The 27414-nt window shown below is 69.4% G+C and overlaps 1 protein-coding gene across 5 annotated transcripts in view; it reads right to left on the bottom strand.

Moving 5' to 3' along the window:
• DGKK (diacylglycerol kinase kappa) overlaps positions 1–24923 on the bottom strand; it is an 86798-nt gene extending 61875 nt beyond the window's left edge. For 2 of the 5 annotated variants that reach the window (XM_075896544.1, XM_075896543.1), the window contains exons 1-2: positions 23797–24923; positions 22270–22525 (exon numbers count right to left, since the gene is read on the bottom strand). In XM_075896544.1, coding sequence (XP_075752659.1) covers positions 22270–22464 — 195 coding nt within the window. In that variant the 5' untranslated portion in view covers positions 22465–22525; positions 23797–24923. Of the gene's footprint in view, positions 1–22269; positions 22890–23796 lie in introns of those variants that run through there. The other 3 variants (XM_075896545.1, XM_075941282.1, XM_075941283.1) reach the window with 2 other exon arrangements.
• Between the last annotated feature and the right edge of the window lie 2491 nt (positions 24924–27414).

The raw sequence follows: 27414 nt of genomic DNA on the forward strand, positions 1-27414 counted from the left end.
CGGAAAGGGATGCCAGTGTAGACATACAACTGTTTAACACCATGCTACATCACAGTTTCCAACAGGAAGCGAAGGCGGATACTGTATGTAATTGAAACTTCAGAGAACAAGGGGTTAGGTGAGTTGGAAGGTGGCCAGAATTCATCATTCAGCTAACAACAGGGCCCACGGACCTTTCCTTAGAGGAGGGGCCAGGCCAGCACAGTTCAGGCCAAAACTTGTCAGGAATTCTACGTTCTTGCTGGGGACTCAATTCTGTTTTCTGGTCAGTTCTGACCAGGCCTCCCAGTCCAGTCACAGCCCCACCCAACTCAGCCGAGTGCGAGAGCGAAACCGACACGAGGCGACGGGCGCGAGGGCAGAAATACCAGGTGCTGCGGCGCAGAGCAGCTTTGCTACCCGCCAGCGCCCCCGAGCACAGCGCCCCCGGACAGCAACGGGAGCGCCTCCCGCCAGCTCCGGCAGGGAGACAACGAAGCACACGAGGTGCTATTCAGCGTGGCCTGGCTGGACCCTCGCTCTGTAGAGGCGCGGAGGGGACAGTCGCACTTGTAGTCACGGTCCTGTCCCAGTGTCAGACCTACCTCCCCTGGGGCTAGGTAAAGCCCTTCCCAAGTGGCGCAAGCTGAGCCGGCGGCAGGCAGGCCAGCGGTTCCCAGAACGAGGTCCCTGCGGGCAAGACTGGCAGGGCTACCCTAAGGGACACACAAGCATGGCTAGAGCGCCACGCGCTTTCGTGGGCACCACCCAGCTCCTCAGCTGGCTTGGCCAGGGGCGCGCACGGTGCTACACGGGCACTGGACGGTCAGTGCGGTTCTAGAGTGACACTCACCCCGCTCCCCCTCTAGGGCTGCGCTGGCCAAGCTGGACTAGCTCAAGCCTCGGGCAACTGGCAGCCTGAGATCTCTGTGCAAAGGGCTCCTGGGGGCCCTGCCCTCTGCCTGGTTCCTTCCGCCCCCCACGCCCAGGGTGTGTCCCCGCTGCAGCCAGAGGTGTGGCTGCAGCATGGCTAAAAATAGCAGTGTGGCTGCACTGGCGCAGCTGGCAAGCAGCCAGGAGCCCTGCCTGGGGACTCGCTCTGCTAGCCCAGCCACGCCTCGTCCCCTTTCCCTGGCTCCCTGAGAACGCCCCCTGCAGGCAGCTGTGGCTAAGCCCTACTCGGCTGGGTGCAGCTCCCGCCGCCCACGCCCCCGCCAGCCGCCCGCGCGGGCAGTGCCGTCACGGTCTCTGGGATTCGGCGCACTGCTCGGCCCCGGCTGGCCCGGAACGCCCCCCTGCCACGGCTGCGCCAGAGCCAGCTGCGCCGGGCAGGCCCAGGAAGCCCAGCCCAGATGTGACGCCAGCCCCGGCAGGCTCTGGGAAGGGGGGCTTGGGGGGCTGCTCCGTTCTGTGCAGGATCCAGCCCCGATCCCAGGGTGGACGATCAATCCTCTAACTGCCTAGGCAGGGACCAGCCATCTCTGCAGCCCCACGGGACAGTCTGCGGGCACGAGCCTCGATGGCAGTGGGGATGTCCTGCCCCTCCTGAGGAGCACTAGCGCCCTCTAGCGGCTCAGAGCCATGGGTGCAGGCTGAGTGTCACCATGGGCCGCGGGTTCAAAGCTCCCCCAGGCTCCACGGACCAAGCCTTCCCTCTCGTTTTCTAGACCTTGAACCAGTTTTATTGCTCCTCTCTGGGCCCTCTGCACTTTCTCCCCATTGTTCCGAACCGTGGGGCCCAGCACTGGCCACACGCACCAGCGGGGGCCACTCAGCCTAGGGGTCCAGGCATGCAGCGTGCCTGATCTCCCCACGCCGCCCTGGGTAGGGGATTATTCACCAGGACAGTCTCTAGGGCAGGCCAGTGCCCCCAGCCCTGCAGGGAACAGCCGTGCCAGGCTCAGCCCCTGCCCACCAGGCTGGCCTGAGGCCGTAGCCACGCCAGGAGGGAGCGCCCACAGCTGGGGAGACATGGCCTGGTTGTCATGCCCTCCAAATGCCTGCTTGGCTCTGGCGGGTCGGTGCTGCCCACAGGCCAGGCCTACCGAGAGCGTGAGCCCTCGGGACGCCTCCGAAAGCCAGGCAGGCCCCTCGGCCCTGCCTCAGCCCCAGCCCATCGGAGTTCACGTGGCAGCCCAAGCCACCCTCTCTGGTGGGGGCCGTAGAGCCCAGGGCCTGCCCCCCGGTCAGGCACCGACTAACTGCCACGGGAGCTTGGCCATTCGGGGGCTGCCTGGAGGCCTGCGACCTGTGTCCTGACAGGCAGGGCCACGGCCCGGGGGGCGTGCAGTGGGGACAGGAGGTGGCACGACGCCCTGTCAGCCGCAGCGGGCTGGCGCCAGCAGAGGTTCCCCTCAAGGCAGGGGGCATGGCCAGCCGCTGACCCGGCGCTGGCTTGGGGCCCTGCGTGCTCACCTGCCCGTTTCTATAAATACTTCTCCCTTCCGGGCCGCGTCTGCAGGCGTGGGCGGCGAGCGCACGCAGCTCACCACATCCCCTCGGGGAGGGTGTGCCACGGCCGCGCCTGAGGCAGCTTTCGCTCCTGGCCCGGGCCACGTGCTCGCGGCGCTCGCTGCTACTGCTCCGGCCACGGGTGCTCCACGGGGAGACCAGCACAGCCCTGGCTGCCTCCCCATCACCCCGGGGCCCACCCCACTGTCTGAGAGCTGCTCTGCAGCCCACACACACCAGCACGGCGCGGAGGGGCTGTGTGCTGAGGCCAGGAGCCCACCCCAACAGAGGGGCCATCCAACTGTGTCCCCCCCTGCGGCGTTAGCCCCCCCCCCCGGCGGCATTAGCCCCCCCTGGCGGCATTAGCCCCCCCCCTCACGGCATTAGACACCCCTCTGGCGGCGTTAGCCAACCACCTCACAGCATTAGCCCCCCCCCTCACGGCATCAGCCCCCCAGACCACCTGGGCCTTTCCCCTCGGGAGGGGGGCGGCGAGGGGAGTGAGGGAAGAGCCGGGCTCGGCGGAGATTGGCCTGCGTTACCCTGGGGACAAGCACGGGCCTGAAGGGAGCCCCAGAGTCCCCGGTGGGATTCCACCGAGCTCTGCTGGCGTCAGTGGGGCAGCCCCCCGAGCCGCAGGGAGAACCAGGCTGCAGGTGTGAAGGGCCAGTAATGGGGCCCCGGAAGAGCCCCTAAAACATTCAAGAAGCAGCTCCGGGGCTCGGCGGTTGTGACTGTTAGGCCCGTTTCTTCCAGCTGTGCCCAAGGGCCAGCCACGCCTGGGGCCCCAGTGGGGCAGAGCCAGGCTGGGCAGGGGGGAGCGCACCAGCCAAGTGCCTGGTGCTAGGGCCAGGCGGCTGGGTGTGCTTGGTCAGGAGAGGAGCAGCTGCCTGGGAAGGGAAAGAGAGGGCGGCACAGGGCAGGGTGGGTGTGCGGTGAACCTGAGGGGCGGGTGTGCGGTGAACCTGAGGGGCGGGTGTGCGGTGAACCTGAGGGGCGGGTGTGCGGTGAACCTGCACAGGGCTGCCCGAGGGCCGAGCACCAAGCGCATCCTCTAACCACGGTGCTGCCTCTCCCCGCCTTGCTGAAAGGCCTCAGCGCATCCCGACACACGGATCTGTAACCCCCCTCCCTCGAGCCATGCCCCCTTCTAACTGGCCCCCCCACAGGCCCAGGCGGGAGAACTGCCGGCTGTCATTTGTGGGAGCATCCCGCAGCCCCCGTGCATCAGCTCTGCCCAGCCACCTCGGGACAGCCCGCCCCTACCCGGACAAGCGGACCAAGTATCCTCTAGAGGAAGGGTAGGTCAATGGTCAGGGAATGAGCGTGGGACTGGGCAGACTGGCATTCAATTCCCTGCTCCGCCCTGGACTCCCTGGGTAACAGGACAAGTCATGTGGCCACCCCGTGCCTCAGTTTCCCCCCTGGGAAATCACAATAGCAGCATTGCCCTCCCTCACAGGGGTGGATGGAGGATACAAAAATTCAAGATGTTGAGGCCTGTAGCCACCACAGTAAAGTTCACAGAATGGGCACAAGGAGATTAAGTGACTTGCCCAAGGTCAGGCAGACAGTCTGTGGCAAAGCTGATTCCTGAAACTGCTTGGATACTGCCCGGGCCCTCCCCACAGAGTCACAAACCCTCCTCCTCTGCATGCCAAGCCAAGCTTTTCCTGCTGGTCGTTCCAGGGCTCTGCCGTCCTTGCCCACACACATATTGTGTTGGCAGCACTAAGCCGAGTGTGACTCACTCTCTGAATTGTGAGCCTCCTTAATGGGTCCCTCCAGGCAAGATGGGCATGGGTCAGCCGCTAGCTCCGCTGTCTGTAAGGACCCTTCCCGCATCAACGCTGCATCTGGCAGACACTGATCCGACGCCAGCCCGCAGTGCAGCCCCGGGAATTAGTCAGCAGTAAGCCCCATTCGGCACAAAGCGCTTCACGCTGTACGTGCCCAGCGGCGGGGTCTGCGATCGCCCGGGATGAGGGATCTAGCCATACGATCCCGCTGGACTTTCCCTAGGCAAGTCACCCTCCTCCCCCGCTCAGCCAGGCCTGGGTCTGCCTGCAGGCTCGGACCCAAACTCCTCCCAAGCGAGACAGAAAGTCCCAGGGCCCCAGTGGCTGGGGCAGGCCCATCCTGGCCAGCAGAAGCACAGCGAGCTGCAGCGTGCCCCGTCACTGGGTCAGCTCCCACCTTTGCCTCCCCAGCAATGCCAGCCCCACACCCCCACTTCTCCCCCAGCCCTTCGCGCCCACTGCCCCCACACCAAGGGAGCGTCCCCTCCAGACTTGCATGCCTTGGTCCCCTCCGGGTCACCCCGAGAACCTCCCTCCACACACAGGCGGCTGCCAGGCAGGCGCCACATCTGAGCACGGCTACCGACGCGGCCAACCCCCCAACCCAGCCCCCTGTGTCCCTCAGCCTCCTGGCCCGGCCCAGCGGCCAGCCTGCGCATTGCAGACAGCACAGCTCAGCGCATCTCAGGCCACCCTGCTTTGCATCCCACACCCACCACGGCTGGGAATCCAGTCACCCCGTGGCGCGCGCACACACACACACACACACACACACACACTCTCTCTCTCTCTCACACACACACACACACACACACACACTCTCTCTCTCTCACACACACACACACACACACTCTCTCTCACACACACACACACACTCTCTCTCTCACACACGCACACACACACACACACTCTCTCTCTTTCACACACACACACACACACATACACTCTCTCTCTCTCTCACACACACACACACACTCTCTCTCTCACACACACACACACACACACTCTCTCTCTCACACACACACACACACACACACATACACTCTCTCTCTCTCTCACACACACACACACACTCTCTCTCTCTCACACACACACACACACTCTCTCTCTTTCACACACACACACACACACACACACATACACTCTCTCTCTCTCTCACACACACACACACACTCTCTCTCTCTCTCACACACACACACACACACTCTCTCTCTCTCTCTCTCTCTCTCGCAGGCTTCCCTTTTTACTGTAACAGAAGCACCTTCCTCCTGGGTCAGCACAGCAGGAGACACGCTGGGCTCTAGGCTGGGCCAACGCAGATGCGAGGAAACTGGCTCTGAAATCTTTAGTTCTCTTAAACCAATGGGGGTTCTTTCTAGCGCTCGCCGGCAGCGCTGCCCTGGCCTTCCAGGAGACAGCAAAGGGCAGAGAGCAGAGTAGGTGGACGCCGTAAGCTGCACAGGGTGGGTGTACGCAAAGCAGGACTCTCCGGTGCAAATGATGCAGCTGCACTTTCTTACTGATTATTTTCAGAGATATTTGAAGGCAAAGAGAATCCATTGTCTGGACTTCCCAGGGACCCAGAGCTATTTCCAAGGTATGTTCTTTTTAAACTAGTCCCAGGAAATACAGTTTCCTACATACACAAGTAGCCTGTGGAACTCACATCCACAAGATGTGACGCTCAAGAGCTTACGAGGGTTCAGAAGCGGCTCTGACGATCATAGGGCTTCCCAAGGCACCCCGAGTTGGAGCAATGAGGATTTTACAAGCGAATGCTTTTGGAAGGACATAACCCCCCAGGTTTCAGGGCGTGAGCCCCAGTCTCTAGCGGAAATTCTCCCATAACTGCCTCCTGCAAGGCGTTTTGCATCTTCCTCTGCAGCCACTGGCCCTGTCCACTAGCCACCAAAGACAGGACACGGAACTGGCTGGCTCCTGGATCACATGTAGCCTGACAACTCCCCACACGTGTGGCACACACCGAGAACCCAGGGCTGCACAGACGTGCACATGCAGCGCAAGCGACTGCCCAGCTATTTGCAGCCAGGCTGCGCTTGCAGAATGGAAAATGTGAGTGGAGAGAGGGCAGCGGGTTTGCTAACCTCACACACATCCGGCTGGTGGAAGCAGGGCTCTCTTTACCCCCACGCCCCCGAGCACGCAGACAGCTAGGCGAGATGCACGAGGGACTGACCCCCACCCCCGAGAGCTTTCTCCAGGACACAGCACGCGTCAGCAGACGGAGGGGCCCCATGGGCCAACGGAGCCCAGGCCCGGCGGGGGCGCCCGTTTTACTCCCGGCGTGCTGACGTGCGACTGGGCTAGTGCTGGGGGAGCAGCCGAGGGCTGGGCGGGGCAGGACCCCTCCCCGGTGCCATGCCGCCAGCTCAGGCGGGACGCAACGGCTGCCGCTACAGAGTCCTTGCAGGCCTGGAACTGGGGTCTGCCCCCTCCCGCCCCCCAGCGCAGCAGCCCTGGTTCGTGCAGCCCCTCTCGGCCTGGCGCAGACTCCGGGTGCAACCCCTCCCCCGGCCCTTGGCATGCAGGCACTGCCAGGCGGCTCCCACGGCACGTCCCCGGCAGCCAGGAAGGGTCTCCCTGGGCCTTCGGTCGGCTTAGCTCCGCGGCCAGGGCCAGGCTGCAGCTACCCCGCACTGCCTCCGTCAGGCTCCCCGGCCAACGCCCCCGCAGCCGGATGACTCTCCGCCGGCCAGCCGCGTACAAACGGGCTACAGCCCAGCGCAGTCTGATGTAGGCCTAGGACGGCCGACAGCCCCAGTGCCCTTGGGGAGGGCTCACAGGCCCGAGCCCCCTACACTGGCTTTTAGCCTCCTTCCTCCATGCTTCCCCACACCCCGAGTGCCCAGCTCCCAGGCCCTGCCCCCAGCCAGGCGGCGTCTCCCCCTCCCTCCCTTTGTCTCTCCCCTGGGAAGAGCCTTGTTCCCTGCCCAGGCCGGGACGGGGGTTCCTGGGCCAAGCCCCATGTGGGTGAGTCCGTGGGAATCGCACAGCAGAGCCTAGCCAGGTGGGGACACCGGGTTACCGAGCAGACAGCCCCCCACTGCGTCACAGGGCACACCCAGACCAGGCCTCAGCCCTGCGTGGCCCCTGCCCCCCGGCTCGGCCAGCGCCTAGATGTCCCGCCCGGCCGCGCGCCCCATGCGGGTCCTGCGGGGGCCTCCTGGCCAAAGCGTGTGACTCTCCTGCCCCCGCCAAAGCGCCTGGGCCTTGCTCACCAAGGCAGCTCATCGGCCACGTCACGTTTCACCCGGGCACCAGCCATCGGGATCACGGTCCTGGCTGCCTTGGCACCGGCAGGGTGCGCCTTTGCTGTTACCTCCACCCCCCGCAGCGTCTGCTGGAGACACGGCCCTGCCAGCCCCCGCAGCTGCCGATTTAAATCCGCAAGGCAGACAAAGGTCTGGGGAAAGGACTCCGGGCCTCCTGACGCCCAGCCCAGTACCGTAACCACTAGGCAATGCTGCCTCCAGGGTGTTACTTCAGCAAACACATCTCAGCCCGTGGGAGCGTCCACTGGTCTGCACCGTGCTCTCCCCGCCAGGCCGCCCTATGCCTGGGGAGACTCCCCCCGCCTGGACTGTCCAACAAGTGCGCCGTGCGAGCGCTGGCGGGAGCCGCGGGGAGCAGCGGCTGCGAACGCTCCTGCTTCCGCAGGGGGATTAGCACGGGCCGCCCAGGCACTTCCGCGGAGGGACATGCCCACGCTGGGGCTGCTCCGGCCAGAGCACAGCGGAGAGCAGTGGCGCTGCCGTGGCACAAGTGACTGGCAGCTCCCTCCATGGCCCCGCCCCCCTTGCAGGCGGAAACGCCCTGGGGCTGCGGCGGGGCCACTGAGCCTTAGGGTCAGCGTAGGGCGAAGCCACCCGCCTGCACGCGCCGGAGACCGGCAGGCCCCGCACCCGGCTGCCCTCGTGCACAGGGCCCCCGGCGCCAGGGCCACGGGGAAGAGGGACCCCAGAAGGCGGCTGTGACAGCAGCTGGCCTGGCTGCGCCGCCGGGGGAGCAGAACACGAGTGTTTATTCCTCTGAGGCAGCGCCTCTTCCGTTCGCCGCCTCGGCCCCCGCCCCCGCTCCGGGCTGGGCGCGCAGGCTCCTGCATTGTTGAGGCTGCCCGGCGCTGCGGGCAGGAAGTCTCTGCTTGTGGGTAGCAGCACCTCAGCCCTGCATGGGGCCAGCTCAGACGCCCGGCTCCCCCCGCAGCCGGGCTCTCCGGGTCAAACCTCCAGCCCTGTGCCCCCTGCACGGGGCTCAGCTCTGACCACGGGCACCAAGGCCACTCCTCCCCACCGCTCTGCCTGCCCCTCCTGTCCCTGGGGGGCTGCTCTGCCCCGTGGCGTGTGGGTGGCACGCTAGGCGCTGTACGCACACAGCCCGGCAGCCCCGCCCCGGCAAACCCTACCCCAGGCTCCCAGGAGCTGCGGGGGTCCGAGAGGCAGGAAACAGCAGCCCCCCAGAGCAAGCCCTAGGGCAGAAGGGGGCAGGGTAGCGGCACCAGCAGTGGTGAAAGCCCGGCCGGAAATGGGGTGTGCTGGGCAGGCCTGGAGGCCGCTGATAAGAGCCGGGGGAAGGGCTGAGGGGTTTGCAAGCCACAGCTAAAGGAAGGAGACGAGCAAGTCCCCACAGAGCAGCGAGGGAGGGGCGCGTGGCAGGACCCCGCAGCGCCCAGGGAACAGGGACCGGCGGCGCGGGGGGGCTGGTCCTGAAGGCCGAGGGGAAGGCTTGTCTGGCCGCTAGGGAACCCGCCTCGGCCGGGGGGACCTCAGCCGAGTCCTGGAGCGTCGGGGGCAGATACTCGCCCTGCCCCGGGGCGTGGGGGGGCCAGCAGGAGCCCATGCCCACGGCCACGCCCACAGCCGGGCGGCCGGCAGAGCCCAGGGCCCATCTCGCCTGGCCGCGGCCTGGGCTTCTCTCATCAAAACGGGGAGAACTGTTCCGGGCCAGGCCCTAGGGCGGGAGGCCCTCGGGGTGCAGCCCTCTGCTCCCCTGCCTCCCCACGAGCGCAGGGCAGCCCAGAGCAAGGAGAGAACACGGAGCTCAGAGCGCCCAGCGCTGGCCCTTAGCGCTGCCTGGCCCGCTGAGGCACCGCGCGCTTCCCGCCAGCCGCTCCTCCTCTGCGCGAGGGCCGGGGGGCTTGGAGACCGGGCTAGGAGCCACGTTCCCGCTAATCTTCTCCAGCCACGGGCGCAGCGTTTCCGTCGCGTGCAGAATACATTGTAGTGCACCAGGTCACGTGCGGATGTGCACCACCGGGGAACACACCTAGCGGTGGGCTCTCTAACCAGCGGGGTGGCCCTGGAATCTCGCCTGAGCCAACAGCTTCCAGGGAGCACCGGCTGGTACCAGCGTGCCCAAAGGGGCTGCGCACACGAGCCTCGTGCCGCTGCCCCAGCCCTGCCCCACACTTGGCCTCAGCCGATCTCGACGCACATCACAGGCCCCCGTGTGCCTCTCCCACGGCCCCGCCTGGGCCTTCCCCACACCCCATTCCCCAGGCTTAGGGCATCGGCGCCTCTGGCTGCCTGGTCCCCAGGCTCCCGCAGCTCCCTGCACACGGACTCCCGCCTTCCCCCGCCCTCCCGCCAGGGCTCCCGTCTTCTGCGGCCGCCCAGCTCCAGCCCTGGCCACAGGCGGGCTGCTCCCACTGCTCTCGTCCTGGGCCACCCCAGCTGCGCCCCCGCTAGCCCATCGAAGGGGGCTGGCCATGGCCACAAGGGACGTTCTCCGCCCTGCCCGCTCGGTGCTCCCAGCCGCCGGCCCATCCCGGAGCCCTGACCTCGCCGGCCTGGCGCCTGCGGGAACGGTCGCTGTCAGAGCCGTTTCAGCGGGTCGCCCTGCACCTGGGCGGGGGTGGGACCGTGCCATGGGACACGCTGCGCTGGACTGACGGCCAGGTCCACTCCCTGGGGGTGGCAGCGAGCCTTGGGGGGCCAGACAGTCCCTCGCAGAGCGAGAGCTCGACAGCCAGTCGCTTTTCCACCGGAAGGTCCAAAACCCCCCTAAGAGGAGCAAGCGGGGCCCAGACCCCCCCTCCCGCTGGCCTGGCAGGACAGCTCCTTATAGGTCACTGGTCAGTCCCTCCTCTGACCCCCACCTGCCCCACGGGGCCCTGGCGCTCAGCTGCGACCACCCGGCACGGCTGCAGCGCAGAGCGCGAAGGGCTTTCTGCCACTCGGGCTGGGCTGGGTCACTCGCCACCAGGAGCTGGACACAGACCCAGCACCCGGCGCCCCTGCAGAGCCCCCCTCCTGCTCCCCACCACTCTGTGTGGATACTGAATATTCCCTGCATGTGGCTGAGCACTGGGCAGGGCCGGGCCTGTGGACATGCCAATCAGTGAGGCCCTGTGGGACAATGGCTCTCAATGGGCCAAGGACACACCTAAAGACTGAGAGCTGCCAGCCGGGGACACAGGGATAGGCCGCTGGCCAGGTGACCTGCTGCAGCCAAGAAGGGACCAGGAAGGAGGGATAAAGAGGCCATGTGGTCGACTCCATCTTTAGTACTCAGCTCAGCACTTCATCCCAGAGGCAGCAGTGCAGGGACCGAAGAGCCTGGAAGACCTGTGAACCCATCCTGATCCTGGGATGCTCATCAAGAACTTTTAAACCAGGAGCTGTAACATCTCTGCTAGAGCCTGCATTGAGGACTGGGAGATTCGGTGCATGTAACGTACTATCCTTTACAACCTCACTCTCAGGCTTTTCTTTCTGGTAATAATAAACCTTTAGTTTTAGATGCTAAAGGATTGGCCCAGCGTGATTTGTGGTAAGGTCCAGAGGGTAAATTGACCAGGGATCTGTGGCTGGTTTCTTGGAACCGGACAGAACTTGTTCGGGGTAGGTGGGATTGGGTGCTAGGACCCCCCACCTGTGTATAGGCCCGGGGCCATCTGGGGCACAGATATTGCTGGGGTGTCAGAGGGGTTTTGCTCGGGAGGCTTCAGGCAGGTTGCTGAAGCGCTCGGTGGGACTGGTTTGTGGCCTGTTTGGAGAGGTCGCCAGTCGGGGGCTGTAAGGAGCCCCGGATTTGAGCAATTCGCCCTGAGCGGACGCCCTCAGCGGTTCCCGGACACGGCCCGGTGCGTCACACCCCCATTGCTGTGGCACCAGCCAGCAGTGCCCTTCCCCCCATGGCTGCGGGGCCCTGCACTGCCCGGCGCGCGCCAGCAGCACTAACAGGGCCAGGCTGGGCAGCGCATGCACCGTGCGCCCCGAGGGTGGGTCCCGGGCTGGTGCCAGTGGCAGTGGCCAGCACATGCATGCACCGTGCTCCCCAGGGGGCGGGCCCACACATGTGTCCGGCGCCCAGGGGCGGTGCTGTGTGCCCAGGCCCCAGGCGCCAAAAGGGCTCGGGCCGGCCCTGGTCCCTGAGGAGGGTGCACGCAGGCAGGAAGCCAGTCACCCCTCCCGAGCCCGCTAGCAGAGACGTCCCAAAGCCTGCTAGGGCCGTGCCCCAGCTAAGCACCCCGGTGCTGGGGACAGGGAGCTGAACCGACGCCTCCCGGGGCCCCCACAAGCAGCGTTTCGCTGAGACTCGACAGCTCGTCTTGTAACGTGCTAACGGCAGCCTGGGCCGCTGCGTCCGGGGCGCTGCTCGGAGGAGCCGCCCAGACCGCTGGCCTCCCGGAGCAGAGGGCCGCAGAGCCGCCGGGGCGGGGCAGCCAGGGGCCGGCCATTCGCTCCCCCCGCGGCCCCTGAGCACGGCCGCTTGGCACAACGCCCTCGCCACTGCAGAGCCCGGGCAAAGGCAGCGCGGCGGGAGGCCGTGGCAGCGAAGCGCCGGGCACTGCCAGGCACACCCCGCCGGGAGACGGGTCAGCTGCGAGGCCTGGCGCAGCCGGGCCGGGGGCGGTGCCGAGGCGCAAGCGTGGGGCAGAGAGAAGCTGGGACGTTTCTGGAGTGCCTGGGGCAGGCCCTGGAGAGATGTTTGCCCACCCTGATCTAGAGCCACTTACCTCCAGCTTGCCATGGCCCCCGTCCCCCCCGGGACCAGCTCTCGGGGCTGGGTCACAGGCCAGAGCCGCGGGCCGGTTCCTTGTCTGCCCCCCAGGGCCTCCCTCCTTTGCCCCAAGCCCACCGTGCAGACCAGGGAGGCGGGGCCGGTGCTGCCCCTCCCCGGCAGGGATCCAGGCGTGCAGCTCCAACACAGAGCCTGGGAGCTGAGCCCACCCACATCCCCCGCGAGACCAGAGCCACGCGGAGGGGAAGGGTGGAGTCGGGGAGACCCCGGGAAGCCCTGGGCAAGCCCTGTGGTCGGCAGCCCGCCCACACCCGGCTCGGCCCACGGGCCACGTCCGCTCCTCCGGCCACCAGCATTCAGCCAGCGACACTCCCCAACCGGCCCAGCAGCCCTGCCAGAGGCCTGGGCAGCGCCTGTCCCGCCCGCCCAGAAACGGGGGCTTGGAAATAGGCCACCCTGGGCTCCCTGTGGTTAAGCAATTAACCTCCCAGCACAGAGCAGGACCCCAGCTCGGCCACCTGGGGAGCGGCCCCTTTCTGGCTCGCCTATTAACTGTCTGCTAATTAGCTCCTCACTCCAGCCCTGGGGGCACCCGCAGCCCCGCCCTGGGGGCCCCGGCTCTGACTGGAGCACAGCTAACTGGGTCGCCTCCCCCCGGCACCGCACAAAGCGGGGGGGCTGTCAGGGAGAGAGCTCCAGGCTAGGAGCTATTCTCAGCCAGCCTGCCCCCAGCACGCTTCTCCCCACCTCAGCCCCATCCCTCTGCTGCCCGGCTGCCTCTTGCAGGCAACGGCCCAGGGCAGGCAGGGGCTTCACGCCCGGCAGAGCAAAAAGGGCTCAAGCGGGGCTCCTCTGCTTGTGGGTCTCCGCTTTCCTGGGCCAATTCCAGCCCTGTCGCCCCAAGGCTCCCTGCCCTGAGCCAGCCCCGGGCAGGCCAGGCCAGGCCCCGCTGGGGTCCAGCCCGGGCAGGCTCCGTCCTGTGCTGCCACTGGGTACACTGCTCTGGGTGCTCTCGCCCCCAACAGGGGCTGGTCCCGCACAATGTTACCTCCCTCTCCTCTCTCCACGGCTCAGGCCCAGCCCTGCAAACAAGAGAAGCCTTTCCTGACACCTCAGCAGCGTGGCTTGCCATCACCTTGTAGCAGGGAGTTCCGCAGGCTAACGGGCTGAAGTCATTCCATGGAGAGGCCTCTAAAGCACCCTTCCGAGGCAGCGAGTAAGGGCCAAGCATAAGCACCTGTGTCCCAGGTCTGGGGGCTCGCCCCAATCCAGCACCATCTGCCTCCGTGGCAGACAGCCTGAGGCAGGCCTGGGAGGCTGCTCCTGCCCGATGCTCCTTCCAGCAGGTGTGTGTTTAGCACCCCCCTTCTCCCAGCATGGACACACCCAAGCTCCCGGGCAGGACGCCGGCAGCAGAGGCCAGCGGTTCGCCCTGTATTATACCCCGAGCCCTAACCTACGCTCCCTGCCAGCGCCCTCGCGCTGCGCCCCAGCCCCCACCGGCCCCCGCCCGCCACTCCGCCTGGGGCGCTGTTCTGAGCCCGCCCGCTGCCGTACTGACCGAGGACCACGACGGTCTGCCCAGCCCGTCCCGCCGCCCGCTGCCGTACTGACCGAGGACCACGACGGTCTGCCCAGCCCGTCCCGCCGCCCGCTGCCGTACTGACCGAGGACCACGACGGTCTGCCCAGCCCGTCCCGCCGCCCGCTGCCGTACTGACCGAGGACCACGACGGTCTGCCCAGCCCGTCCCGCCGCCCGCTGCCGTACTGACCGAGGACCACGACGGTCTGCCCAGCCCGTCCCGCCGCCCGCTGCCGTACTGACCGAGGACCACGACGGTCTGCCCAGCCCGTCCCGCCGCCCGCTGCCGTACTGACCGAGGACCACGACGGTCTCCCCAGCCCGTCCCGCCGCCCGCTGCCGTACTGACCGAGGACCACGACGGTCTGCCCAGCCCGTCCCGCCGCCCGCTGCCGTACTGACCGAGGACCACGACGGTCTCCCCAGCCCGTCCCGCCGCCCGCTGCCGTACTGACCGAGGACCACGACGGTCTGCCCAGCCCGTCCCGCCGCCCGCTGCCGTACTGACCGAGGACCACGACGGTCTGCCCAGCCCGTCCCGCCGCCCGCTGCCGTACTGACCGAGGACCACGACGGTCTGCCCAGCCCGTCCCGCCGCCCGCTGCCGTACTGACCGAGGACCACGACGGTCTGCCCAGCCCGTCCCGCCGCCCGCTGCCGTACTGACCGAGGACCACGACGGTCTGCCCAGCCCGTCCCGCCGCCCGCTGCCGTACTGACCGAGGACCACGACGGTCTGCCCAGCCCGTCCCGCCGCCCGCTGCCGTACTGACCGAGGACCACGACGGTCTGCCCAGCCCGTCCCGCCACCCGCTGCCATACTGACCGAGGACCACGACGGTCTGCCCAGCCCGTCCCGCCGCCCGCTGCCGTACTGACCGAGGACCACGACGGTCTGCCCAGCCCGTCCCGCCGCCCGCTGCCCTACTGACCGAGGACCACGACGGTCTGCCCAGCCCGTCCCGCCGCCCGCTGCCGTACTGACCGAGGACCACGACGGTCTGCCCAGCCCGTCCCGCCGCCCGCTGCCGTACTGACCGAGGACCACGACGGTCTGCCCAGCCCGTCCCGCCGCCCGCTGCCATACTGACCGAGGACCACGACGGTCTGCCCAGCCCGTCCCGCCGCCCGCTGCCGTACTGACCGAGGACCACGACGGTCTGCCCAGCCCGTCCCGCCGCCCGCTGCCGTACTGACCGAGGACCACGACGGTCTGCCCAGCCCGTCCCGCCGCCCGCTGCCCTACTGACCGAGGACCACGACGGTCTGCCCAGCCCGTCCCGCCGCCCGCTGCCGTACTGACCGAGGACCACGACGGTCTGCCCAGCCCGTCCCGCCGCCCGCTGCTCCAGGCTTCTGCCTCGGGCCGCCAGGCCCCGCAGGGGAGCAGGGAGGGAGACACCAGCAGGAGGGATGTTAATAGCGGTTCACTGGCTAGTTGAGTCACCTGGTGGATTTTTCTGGGTGTAGTCCCGGGGGCGGGGCCGGCAGTAGCCCAGGGGGCCAGGCGGGAGCTGGTCCACCAGGGGAGCCAGCGGAAAAACCAGCTCCCCTCGCGGACCGGCTGCCTGCCGCCCGGTGCTGCCTCTGATCCCGCGGCAGTGGTGTGGGGGGGCAGCAGCCCCTGTCTAGGGGGGTCTGAGCTCCCAGACTCGGAGCGAGCCAGGGCTGAGCCAGGCTGCCGGCCCGCCCAGCTCCTAACACACTTGAAATGCAGAGCCGCAGGGGGTAGGTCCTGCACCCCTCCAAGCCAGGGCTGAGCCAGGCTGCCGGCCCGCCCAGCTCCTAATACACTTGAAATGCAGAGCCGCAGGGGGTAGGTCCCACACCCCTCCAAGCCAGGGCTGAGCCAGGCTGCCGGCCCGCCCAGCTCCTAATACACTTGAAATGCAGAGCCGCAGGGGGTAGGTCCTGCACCCCTCCAAGCCAGGGCTGAGCCAGGCTGCCGGCCCGCCCAGCTCCTAATACACTTGAAATGCAGAGCCACAGGGGGTAGGTCCCACACCCCTCCAAGCCAGGGCTGAGCCAGGCTGCCGGCCCACCCAGCTCCTAATACACTTGAAATGCAGAGCCACAGGGGGTAGGTCCCACACCCCTCCAAGCCAGGGCTGAGCCAGGCTGCCGGCCCGCCCAGCTCCTAACACACTTGAAATGCAGAGCCGCAGGGGGTAGGTCCCGCACCCCTCCAAGCCAGGGCTGAGCCAGGCTGCCGGCCCGCCCAGCTCCTAATACACTTGAAATGCAGAGCCGCAGGGGGTAGGTCCCGCACCCCTCCAAGCCAGGGCTGAGCCAGGCTGCCGGCCCACCCAGCTCCTAACACACTTGAAATGCAGAGCCGCAGGGGGTAGGTCCCGCACCCCTCCAAGCCAGGGCTGAGCCAGGCTGCCTTAGGGCTTAACCCCTTCTGCCCACACTGTGGCCGGGTGACAGGAGGTGGCCGGGTGATGCTGGTGTGGGCAGGAAGGGACAATCTGCTTCTAGCCGGGGGGGGGAGTGGGGGATCTCTGCAAATACAGTGGCCGAGTCCCACCCCCACCCCCACCGTGGCTGGAAGGAGCTCCCCCCCCCGCCGAAGGGCTGCGGCTGGCCTGTTCCAGCGCGAACCCCGACCCTGCGCGCCCCCACACCTTGCCCGGGGAAGACGCAGCACCAGGCCCAGCCAGGCCCGGAGGGCGGGGAGGGTGGGTCAGGCCGGTCAGTCGCCCCGTCCCCGTGCGAGAGAACCACGGGAGCACGTCACCTCTGCCCATGCCAGCCTTGTGCAGATGCAGGGGAATGGCCCCAGCAAGGCCGGGCTCCTTAACGGGGCCCCAGCGATGTGCTGGCCCCGGGGCCGCTGGTCCTGAGCAGCTCTAGCGATCGCCACGCCGAATAACAGGCCAGGTGTCCCGCAGCCAGCACAGGGGAATGCGGGCTCGCCGGCCTGCTGCGGGGGAGAGCCGGGCAGGGTTCGGAGAGGGGCACGAGGGCCGGCCTGCCGCGGGGGAGAGCCGGGCAGGGTTCGGAGAGGGGCACGCAGGCCGGCCTGCCGCGGGGGAGAGCCGGGCAGGGTTCGGAGAGGGGCACGCAGGCCGGCCTGCCGCGGGGGAGAGCCGGGCAGGGTTCGGAGAGGGGCATGCAGGCCGGCCTGCCGCGGGGGAGAGCCGGGCAGGGTTCGGAGAGGGGCACGCAGGCCGGCCTGCCGCGGGGGAGAGCCGGGCAGGGTTCGGAGAGGGGCACGAGGGCCGGCCTGCCACGGGGGAGAGCCGGGCAGGGTTCGGAGAGGGGCACGCAGGCCGGCCTGCTACGGGGGAGAGCCGGGCAGGGTTCGGAGAGGGGCACGAGGGCCGGCCTGCTGCGGGGGAGAGCCGGGCAGGGTTCGGAGAGGGGCACGCAGGCCGGCCTGCCGCGGGGGAGAGCCGGGCAGGGTTCGGAGAGGGGCACGCAGGCCGGCCTGCCGCGGGGGAGAGCCGGGCAGGGTTCGGAGAGGGGCACGCAGGCCGGCCTGCCGCGGGGGAGAGCCGGGCAGGGTTCGGAGAGGGGCATGCAGGCCGGCCTGCCGCGGGGGAGAGCCGGGCAGGGTTCGGAGAGGGGCACGCAGGCCGGCCTGCCGCGGGGGAGAGCCGGGCAGGGTTCGGAGAGGGGCACGCAGGCCGGCCTGCCGCGGGGGAGAGCCGGGCAGGGTTCGGAGAGGGGCACGCAGGCCGGCCTGCTGCGGGGGAGAGCCGGGCAGGGTTCGGAGAGGGGCACGAGGGCCGGCCTGCCGTGGGGGAGAGCCGGGCAGGGTTCGGAGAGGGGCACGCAGGCCGGCCTGCCGCGGGGGAGAGCCGGGCAGGGTTCGGAGAGGGGCACGCAGGCCGGCCTGCCGCGGGGGAGAGCCGGGCAGGGTTCGGAGAGGGGCACGCAGGCCGGCCTGCCGTGGGGGAGAGCCGGGCAGGGTTCGGAGAGGGGCACGCAGGCCGGCCTGCCGCGGGGGAGAGCCGGGCAGGGTTCGGAGAGGGGCACGCAGGCCGGCCTGCCGCGGGGGAGGGCCGGGCAGGGTTCGGAGAGGGGCACGCAGGCCGGCCTGTCGCGGGGGAGAGCCGGGCAGGGTTCGGAGAGGGGCACGCAGGCCGGCCTGCCGCGGGGGAGAGCCGGGCAGGGTTCGGAGAGGGGCACGCAGGCCGGCCTGCCGCGGGGGAGAGCCGGGCAGGGTTCGGAGAGGGGCACGCAGGCCGGCCTGCCGCGGGGGAGAGCCGGGCAGGGTTCGGAGAGGGGCATGCAGGCCGGCCTGCCGCGGGGGAGAGCCGGGCAGGGTTCGGAGAGGGGCACGCAGGCCGGCCTGCCGCGGGGGAGAGCCGGGCAGGGTTCGGAGAGGGGCACGAGGGCCGGCCTGCCGCGGGGGAGAGCCGGGCAGGGTTCGGAGAGGGGCACGCAGGCCGGCCTGTCGCGGGGGAGAGCCGGGCAGGGTTCGGAGAGGGGCACGCAGGCCGGCCTGCCGCGGGGGAGAGCCGGGCAGGGTTCGGAGAGGGGCACGCAGGCCGGCCTGCCGCGGGGGAGAGCCGGGCAGGGTTCGGAGAGGGGCATGCAGGCCGGCCTGCCGCGGGGGAGAGCCGGGCAGGGTTCGGAGAGGGGCACGCAGGCCGGCCTGCCGCGGGGGAGAGCCGGGCAGGGTTCGGAGAGGGGCACGAGGGCCGGCCTGCCACGGGGGAGAGCCGGGCAGGGTTCGGAGAGGGGCACGCAGGCCGGCCTGCTACGGGGGAGAGCCGGGCAGGGTTCGGAGAGGGGCACGAGGGCCGGCCTGCTGCGGGGGAGAGCCGGGCAGGGTTCGGAGAGGGGCACGCAGGCCGGCCTGCCGCGGGGGAGAGCCGGGCAGGGTTCGGAGAGGGGCACGCAGGCCGGCCTGCCGCGGGGGAGAGCCGGGCAGGGTTCGGAGAGGGGCACGCAGGCCGGCCTGCCGCGGGGGAGAGCCGGGCAGGGTTCGGAGAGGGGCATGCAGGCCGGCCTGCCGCGGGGGAGAGCCGGGCAGGGTTCGGAGAGGGGCACGCAGGCCGGCCTGCCGCGGGGGAGAGCCGGGCAGGGTTCGGAGAGGGGCACGCAGGCCGGCCTGCCGCGGGGGAGAGCCGGGCAGGGTTCGGAGAGGGGCACGCAGGCCGGCCTGCCGCGGGGGAGAGCCGGGCAGGGTTCGGAGAGGGGCACGCAGGCCGGCCTGCCGCGGGGGAGAGCCGGGCAGCCGTGAGGCCGCTTAAGCCAGCAGTTAGGCTGAGCACGGGGAGGGGGCGAGCGGGGCGGGACAGGGCTCCGGGGGAGGTTCTGCGGGAACACGCCTGCCCTGTCCGGGGTCAGGACTTTCCCATTTCCACCCCAGCTTGTGCCGTCCCAACCAGGGCAACAGCACAGCTGAGTGGGGAGCTGCCCCCCCACGGCCCCTCCAAAGTGTCATTTGCTAACTGGGGGCCTCTCGTGCCCTCCCTGTGCCCCTTGGTGCCGCCTGCGCCCAGGCACCGCTCGCCAGGAGAGGCGCGTGTCTCCGCCAGTTAAATGGCCGGGAAAGCGGTGACCAGCTGGGCAGGGGCGGCTGCTCCAAGCCAAGTGCCGGGATGCGGCTCCCCCCGGGGGCACGGGAGCGAGGGTGACCCCCATGCAAGGCGGGGCTCCCATCCCACGGGCACGCGCGTCCCAGCCGGGCGGCGAGCCTGTCACCTCGGCGCTGCTCCTCGCGGGGGACTGCAGCAGTGACTCATCCCGGGAAATCGTGCCCGGGAACACAATGGCCTGGCTGCTGCTGCTGCCGCTACGCCACAGCCCGGGGAGGCTGCTCAGCGCAGGCGAGACCAGGCCCGGCTGGGCTCGGCCTCTGAAAAGCCCCCGGCACAGGCACAGCCCCCTGCCCCCCTGCCCCGGCCAAGCGCTCGCCAAGCACTGCCCTGGCCCAGCCATGCACCCCTCCCAGCAGCAGCCCGCCCGCGCCCGCGCCCTTCGCACCCCCACCCCAGCCACCTAAAGCAGCCGCTGGCCGCGCGGGCCTGGGCCAGCCGGGCCGATTCCCCTCTGAGATCAGCGCACGGGGTGTGAGTTGACACCGCGGCACGGCCCCGCCTCCTGGCACAGGGCCCACGCTGCCCGCCCAGCGGCCTGGGGAGGGGCCCGTCGCTCCCTCCCGATGCCTCGCGCTGTCGCGGGCCCTCGGCCGGGTGGGAGCCGTGCAGGCGGAGCAGCGCGGAGACGGGGCTGCGGGGCGAGCGGCAGCCCCCGGGAGACAAACGGCCCAGGCACCAGGCCAGATCCGAGGGGGTGTTTCCCCAGGCGTCTCGGGCTGCCCTCCGGAAAGCAGGCAGGGTGCACCTTGTGCACACAGGCACCCTGTCCCGGAGCGCTGGGGCTGCAGACACAAGGGCTCTGTGCTGGGCAGCGGGAGCGGCGCGCACCAGAGAGCAGTGGCAAACGGCCCTGCAGCGGGCTCCGCGGCTAGGCCCGTGCAAAGCGCCCGTGAGATGCACCACGTCAGTATGAAGCAATTTCCCTTGTTTTGATTTTTCTCCTGACCCATTCTGTGGCTCCCCCAGCACGGCTGCAGCTACTCCAGTGTGAAACCAGTTTCTCTCTTTCCTTAAGAGCCCCTGCAGTTCACACCAGTGCGTCGGCGCAGAGGCTGCCCTTCCATCCGCACGCCAAAAAGAAGCGAAATCTGAAACACTGCTAGACAGAAACCCTAAGCCGGGCCCATCCTCCGCCAAGCAACGAGAGCAGAGGAGCTGCCATTCCAGAGCCAGGCACAGGGCCACGGAGCCACGGCTCCCGGCTCCAGTGGCCAAGGCTTTGGAGGGGAGAACGGCGCCTGGGGGGCCGCGGCTCGGGGGGCCGCTCCCTCTGGCCCTGGCGGGAACAGGGCCAAGCCCGTCTTGTCACTTCCCCCCTTCCCCCGTGGAACTGCAGATGCGGGTTTGACTCATAGAAACGTCGAAATCGTTTCCAGTGACAACCCGTCTCTGGTGCTGCGTCTCTCGAGGCTGGGAATGGGCCGCTCCCCGCGGCTGCCAAGCCCTTCAGCACACAAAGCAGAGCGCCTCTCGCCAGCGGGCTCCGTCGCCATTGGCCAGCGGGCCCCTCCCGGCTCCCCCGTCCAAACCGCGCTGGCCACGGCGCCCTCGCACCCAGCGTCCCTCCCGGGCGGCGCCGCATGGCCGGGGCAGGTCCTACCAAAACGGCAGCCTTGCCGTTCTCTCCCCCAAGCCTGCACTCCAGCCCAGCCACACCAGCCACAAGCCAGGGGATAAACCCCAGGTTTCCCCATCGGATGAGACCAGGACAAGCTTATGGGGAATTCAACGCGTACACGGCCTGGCTACAATTCCTGCCACCTGTCTGTCCCCTCAGACACTCCCCATGGCCGGTCCCCCACAGGCCCCCCCGGCCGGTCCCCCACAGGCCCCCCCGGCCGGTCCTCTCACAGGCCCCCCCTGGCCGGTCCCCCACAGGCCCCCCCGGCCGGTCCCCCACAGGCCCCCCCTGGCCGGTCCTCTCACAGGCCCCCCCGGCCGGTCCCCCACAGGCGCCCCCCTCGGCCGGTCCCCCACAGGCCCCCCCCTCGGCCGGTCCCCCCACAGGCCCCCCCTGGCCGGTCCCCCACAGGCCCCCCCGGCCGGTCCTCTCACAGGCCCCCCCGGCCGGTCCTCTCACAGGCCCCCCCTGGCCGGTCCCCCACAGGCCCCCCGGCCGGTCCTCTCACAGGCCCCCCCGGCCGGTCCCCTCACAGGCCCCCCCCTCGGCCGGTCCCCTCACAGGCGCCCCTCGACCCAGGGAGGGTCCTACTTCTCTTTGGGACACAGAAGGTTCTAGCAAGGAGGCACCATGCCCTGACACTCGCAGAGCCCTGCTCTTGGGGGAGGCGACCCCCCAGATTCTCCCACGTGGGGCCCAGAACCCAAACCCGGCGCCCCGTGTCCAAATGGCCCCAGCTTTGCACTGAGCTGGCGCACAGCCGGGCAGCCAGATGCCCACGGACAAGTGCCAAGAGCAGAGGCTTCGGGGGCAAAGCCCCTCGCACCGGCCTCCCCAGGGCAGGGCTCTGGGCCTCGGACGCTGGGCGGCGGGGGAGGGGGCTCCGGTTCCAGTTTGCTCCTTTCCCGGCGCACGGCTGGACCGGGGCGGATCCCATTGTCCTGACACTGGTTTTACACCCGCCTACGCCTGGTTCCCGCAGCCGCAGGAGGGGACGAGCCGCTGTCCCTGGCCTGCCTCCCTGCGGCCCATGCGGCTGCAGCACTGTCCTGGGTGCAGGGATGCACCTGTCACCCTCCGGACGCGGGGTGCGCCTGGGCCCCTGCAGCTTCCTTCGCCGTGCCCGGCTCGGACAGAGCTCTCCGGCCACGTGACACAGGCTGCTGGCCACGCACACGCGTGCAGGCAGCATCCTCGGCAGGCGCCCCAGCTCAGCTTGGCTGTGCAGCTGACGGACCAGGCCAGCACCTTCTCCCTGGCCACTGCCCCCCACCCATGGGCCCTGGCTCCCCTACCTTGCTCCTCATCTGCCCCGACGTGGACACCTTGCGGATGAGCTTGTGGGAGCTGCCCTGCTCGCCCTCGCTGTCGGACGACTCCTCGCCAGCCCCCTCGGGGGAGGCCGGCGCCAGCTTGTCCGAGTCCAGGGATGACACGGACTCCCTGGCCTTCCTGAAGAACAAGTCCCCAGGGGCCAGCTTCTCCGCCATGCCTGGCGCGTCTCCCGGGGGCGCTCCCAGGCCGACTCGGGCTCCTCCGCTTCCCACGGCCCTTCAAGCAAGGACACCCAGTGAGCGACCCAGCACTGGGCCCGGGTCACGGAGCCCCTCTGCCCGCGCAGGACTCCTCCCCGGTGCCCACGAGAGCTGGGGGGCAGCCGGGCAGTGGGGCAGGGGGCGGCTGTTTGACGATGGGCACGGCTTCGCCCCCCAGTTCCACCTCCAGGTCAAACCCCCAAGCGGCTGCTGGGCTGGCAAACCGTTTCCCTCCAACTCTTCCTCTTTTCCGCCCTCCGAGCATCAGGGGGATTGTGCAAAGCCGGCTTCCTTCCACCGCCCGCTGCTGCCGCAGGGCTCCAGCCCCAGCATCTCCCCGGGCGAAACAGGCGCCCTCTGTGCTGCCCCAGGGGCCCCGGCAGTCCCCTTCCCCCACTCGCCAAGCGCCTCCCCCGGCGCCAAGGGGTGTGTGTGAAGGCAGGAGGCCTGGGGCTCTCGGCCAGGGACCTGGAGGTGGGGGGGGCGGGGGGTGAAGGCAGGAGGCCCGGGGCTCTCGGCTGGGGACCCGGGGGGGGTTGGAGGCAGGGGACCCGGGGCTCTCGGCCGGGGACCCGGGGGGGGGGTGAAGGCAGGGGGCCCGGGGCTCTCGGCCGGGGAGGGTGGATGGAGGCAGGAGGCCTGGGGCTCTCGGCCAGGGACCCGGGGGGGGGGGGGGTGAAGGCAGGGGGCCCGGGGCTCTCGGCCGGGGAGGGTGGATGGAGGCAGGAGGCCTGGGGCTCTCGGCCAGGGACCCGGGGGGGGGGTGAAGGCAGGGGGCCCGGGGCTCTGGGCCGGGGACCCGGGGGGGGAGGGGGCCCGGGGCTGTCGGCCAGGGACCCGGGGGGGGTGGAGGCAGGGGGTCCGGGGGGGGGGGCCCAGGGCTGTCGGCCGGGGACCCGGGGGCCGGGGGGGGGGGGTGGAGGCAGGAGGCCCGGGGGGGGGCCGGGGCTGTCGGCCGGGGAGCCGGGGGCCGGGAGGTGGGGGTGGAGGCAGGAGGCCCGGGGCTCTCGGCCGGGGAGCCGGGGGCCGATGGAGGCAGGGGACCCGGGGGGGGGGGGCCCGGGGCTGTCGGCCGGGGACCCGGGGGCCGGGAGGTGGGGGTGGAGGCAGGAGGCCCGGGGCTCTCGGCCGGGGAGCCGGGGGCCGATGGAGGCAGGGGACCCGGGGGGGGGGAGGGGGCCCGGGGCTCCCGGCTCTCCCCGGGGGCAGGGGAGGTTCTCGCTCGGTGCGCTCCCTGCCAGGCGCCGCGACAGGTGCCCCCGCGCCCCGCCCGGAGCCGGCACCCACCTGGCAGCGGCGAGCGGGGTCCGGGGCCCGCGGCCGGGCAGCTAGCGCGCCCCGCGGGGGCCGTGTCGGGCTGCGGGGCTCTCCCGCCGCATCACTCGGCCGCTGCGCTCGGCTCCCGGGCAGCCCCGCGATCTGCGGCACATGCTGCTTCGCTGCCTCCGCCCCCCGCGCTCCGCGCCTGTCACTGCAGCCGCGGCCCCCGCTCCCGGGCCCGATCCGCCGCAGGCTGAGCGCGGAGCGGCGCGCGTGCCACGGGCAGGGGGTTCAGCGTCCCGGATCGAGCCCTTCTCTGGCCAGCTACGGGGCCGCCCTCCCCCCCGCGCCCTGACACTGCCCACCCGGGACCTTGGGCATGTCACTTACCCGCCCCAGAGAGCCGGGCTGAGGAGAAGGAAGCCCAGAGCAGCGGGGTTGTGCTGCCAAACGAGGGGCCTGGCCCTGCTCATGCCCCAGGCCTGGATTGGCTTCCCACGGGCCTCTGGCCGGGGGTGCCCGACCCTGCCCCGGCCCCGCGTGAGCCCCCGCTGCCCTGGCCATACTTGGGCGGGGCTGGGGCTGAACAGGCCCTGGAGCAGGGGCAGGATGGTCCGGGCGGCGGGGGAGCTCCAGGGTCTTGTGCAGCCCAAGCGCCACCAAGCTCTGAGCCTTTGCAGAACCTGCCCTTTGCCCGCCTGCTTGGAGCCGGCCAGCGCAGGCCCTGGGAGCGCCCGGCTGAGCCTGTCTCACCTTACCCCCCCCCCCGCCAGTCTGGGCCTCCGTTGCCCCGAGTCTACCCCTAACTCCCACCCCCTGCAAACTGCGGCCTGCAGGGCGCTGTCAGGGTGCGGTCATTCCGCCGTGGGGAGACAGCCCAGGAGGGGGAGTGACGGGGTAAGAGCTGGAAGCACCCGCTGAACGAGGAGGCTAAAGAAAGAACAGCCTCTGCTGAGTGAGACAGGCCCGTATGGGCAGGGCAGGGTGTGAGCCTCAATTATAGAGCCTCTGGTGGTGCACGCAGGCACCCGTGCACGCACACACGCAGACGTGCACACACGCGCAGACACACACACGCAGACGTGCACACACGCAGACGTGCACACGCAGACGTGCACACACGCGCAGACACGCACACGCAGACGTGCACACACGCGCAGACACGCACACGCAGACGTGCACACACACGCACACACGCACACGCAGACGTGCACACACGCGCAGACACGCACACGCAGACGTGCACACACGCGCACACACGCACACGCAGACGTGCACACACGCGCACACACGCACACACACACATGCGCGCACACGCACACGCAGACGTGCACACACGCGCAGACACGCAGACGCAGACGTGCACACACGCGCACACACGCACACGCAGACGTGCACACACGCGCAGACACGCACACGCAGACGTGCACACACGTGCAGACACGCACATGCAGACACGCACACACGCGCACACACGCACACGCAGACGTGCACACACGCAGACGTGCACACGCAGACGTGCACACACGCGCAGACACGCAGACGCAGACATGCACACACGCGCAGACACGCACACGCAGACGTGCACACACGCGCAGACACGCACACGCAGACGTGCACACACACGCACACACGCACACGCAGACGTGCACACACGCGCAGACACGCACACGCAGACGTGCACACACGCGCACACACGCACACGCAGACGTGCACACACGCGCACACACGCACACGCACACACGCGCGCACACGCACACGCAGACGTGCACACACGCGCAGACACGCAGACGCAGACGTGCACACACGCGCACACACGCACACGCAGACGTGCACACACGCGCAGACACGCACACGCAGACGTGCACACACGTGCAGACACGCACATGCAGACACGCACACACGCGCACACACGCGCAGACACGCACACGCAGACACGCACACACGCGCAGACACGCACACGCAGACGTGCACACACGCGCAGACACGCACACGCAGACGTGCACACACGCGCAGACACGCACACCTTGAGCTCATGGCCCACGATGCCCTGTGCCATAGGCACCCTCTGCCCATTCAGCATCGGAGCTGGTCACCCCCACCCCCCCGGAACTCTTCTCACCTGTACCAGATGCTCCGGGCCGTGCTCTGTGAGAGGCACCTGGGGCATCGCCCGGCTTGTGCCTCAAGGGGTCTCTTCTCCAGAGCCTCAACCCTGCAGGTTCTGCCCCTGGGCCAAGCCCTGCACCCAAAGGCCTGACTCCTCCAGCGCCCGGCTCCCACGCAGCTCCTTGGCCGGCCAGGCGACACCCTGGTTCCCAGCAGGGAAGCCCCGTGGTGCAGAGAGCTCACTCCAGCTGCTGGTGGCAGGCGGGAGCCAGTGCCGCTCCTGCAGCATGGGGGGCGGGCGTTTGCAGGGCTGGCTGTTCACCAAACCTCCCTTCTCGGAGCTGCGCCTCTGATCTGCGCCCCGCAGGCCACCCCCTGGGGCCTGAGGGAGGCAGTTCTAGGGTCACTTTGCGCAGCACCTTAGCACCGGAGCAACCAAGCAGCCAGCCCTGAGCCCCGGGCACTGAGGGAGGCAGCTCCAGAAGCCAGGACCCCCAAGGCCTGGGTTTTAAGCCTGCTCGGCTAGCTGTCCCAGGGCCAGGAAGCAGAGTGGGTACCAAGCTGGGCCCGAGGAGGGCATGGAAGGGGGCTGGCCTAGCAGTCAGGTCCTGGGAAGATGGGAAATAGATCCCCATCTTGTGTGCAGCGGGGCTCCAAAGAGCAGCCCTGAGGTCTCTGCCTCCCGCCCCAGCGGCTCCTTTGACACTCCCCGGCCGGCAGGAGTGGCCGCACGTTGCAGCCGGGCCAGGCTCCTGAAGAGAGGCAGCTAAAGCAGATGGGGAGAGGGGGAGGTGCACGGAGGCTGGAGCTGCCAACCCTGGTGTTTACCGGGAGCTGGGTCCTGCTGCCTCTGTCAGCTGCTAGCCAGGCTGGGGCTGCTGAGTCAGAGGAAATGGCAGATAATTTGTTTTGCTGCGAGATCCCCGAGCCTGGCCAGGCTGTGCCGCGGGGGTGGATCCGGCGCAGGGAGCGGCGTGGGGGTCACGCCCGGAGGGGCTGGGAATGGTGCAGACAGAGCCCAGGGGTGGCTTCAGCAGAGAATCCAGAGGGACCGTCTCCCAGGGAGGCTGAAAGGCCTGAGAACTAAGAGCCCCGAGACCAGAATTTCTCAGGCCCTGGGGGCCGAGTTCAAAGCTGGAACCGCAGCAGAAGGAACAGAGAGGCAGGGCAGCCCCCCCTCCCCCCCGAGGAGCTGTGCAGGTCGGAGGCCCTTGGTCTGCCGCACACCTGGGACCTGAGCAGCAGGGATCCGGGCCAGCGGGGAGCAGCAGCCCACCAGCTGGCCAGTTCTCTGATCCTCGGGGCCAGGTGCCCGCCCCTGCTCTCCGGGAGGCAGGCTAGGACCAGCAAGCCGGCCCTGGGGGCGCGGGTGAGACATCCTGCACTAGGCCCCGGATTAGTCCTTCGCCCCCATGTGTCCGCCAGGCTCATCCGTGGCTCAGCCCCAGCAGGAGGCTTCCGTGCCTGTCCAGAGCCAGGCGCTCCCCAATCAGCGCCCCCGCCCCCGCCCCTGCGAGCCAGCAGCAGAGAGCCCAG

This window comes from Pelodiscus sinensis, chromosome 13 (assembly GCF_049634645.1).
Source record: "Pelodiscus sinensis isolate JC-2024 chromosome 13, ASM4963464v1, whole genome shotgun sequence".
Lineage (NCBI taxonomy): Eukaryota > Metazoa > Chordata > Testudines > Trionychidae > Pelodiscus > Pelodiscus sinensis.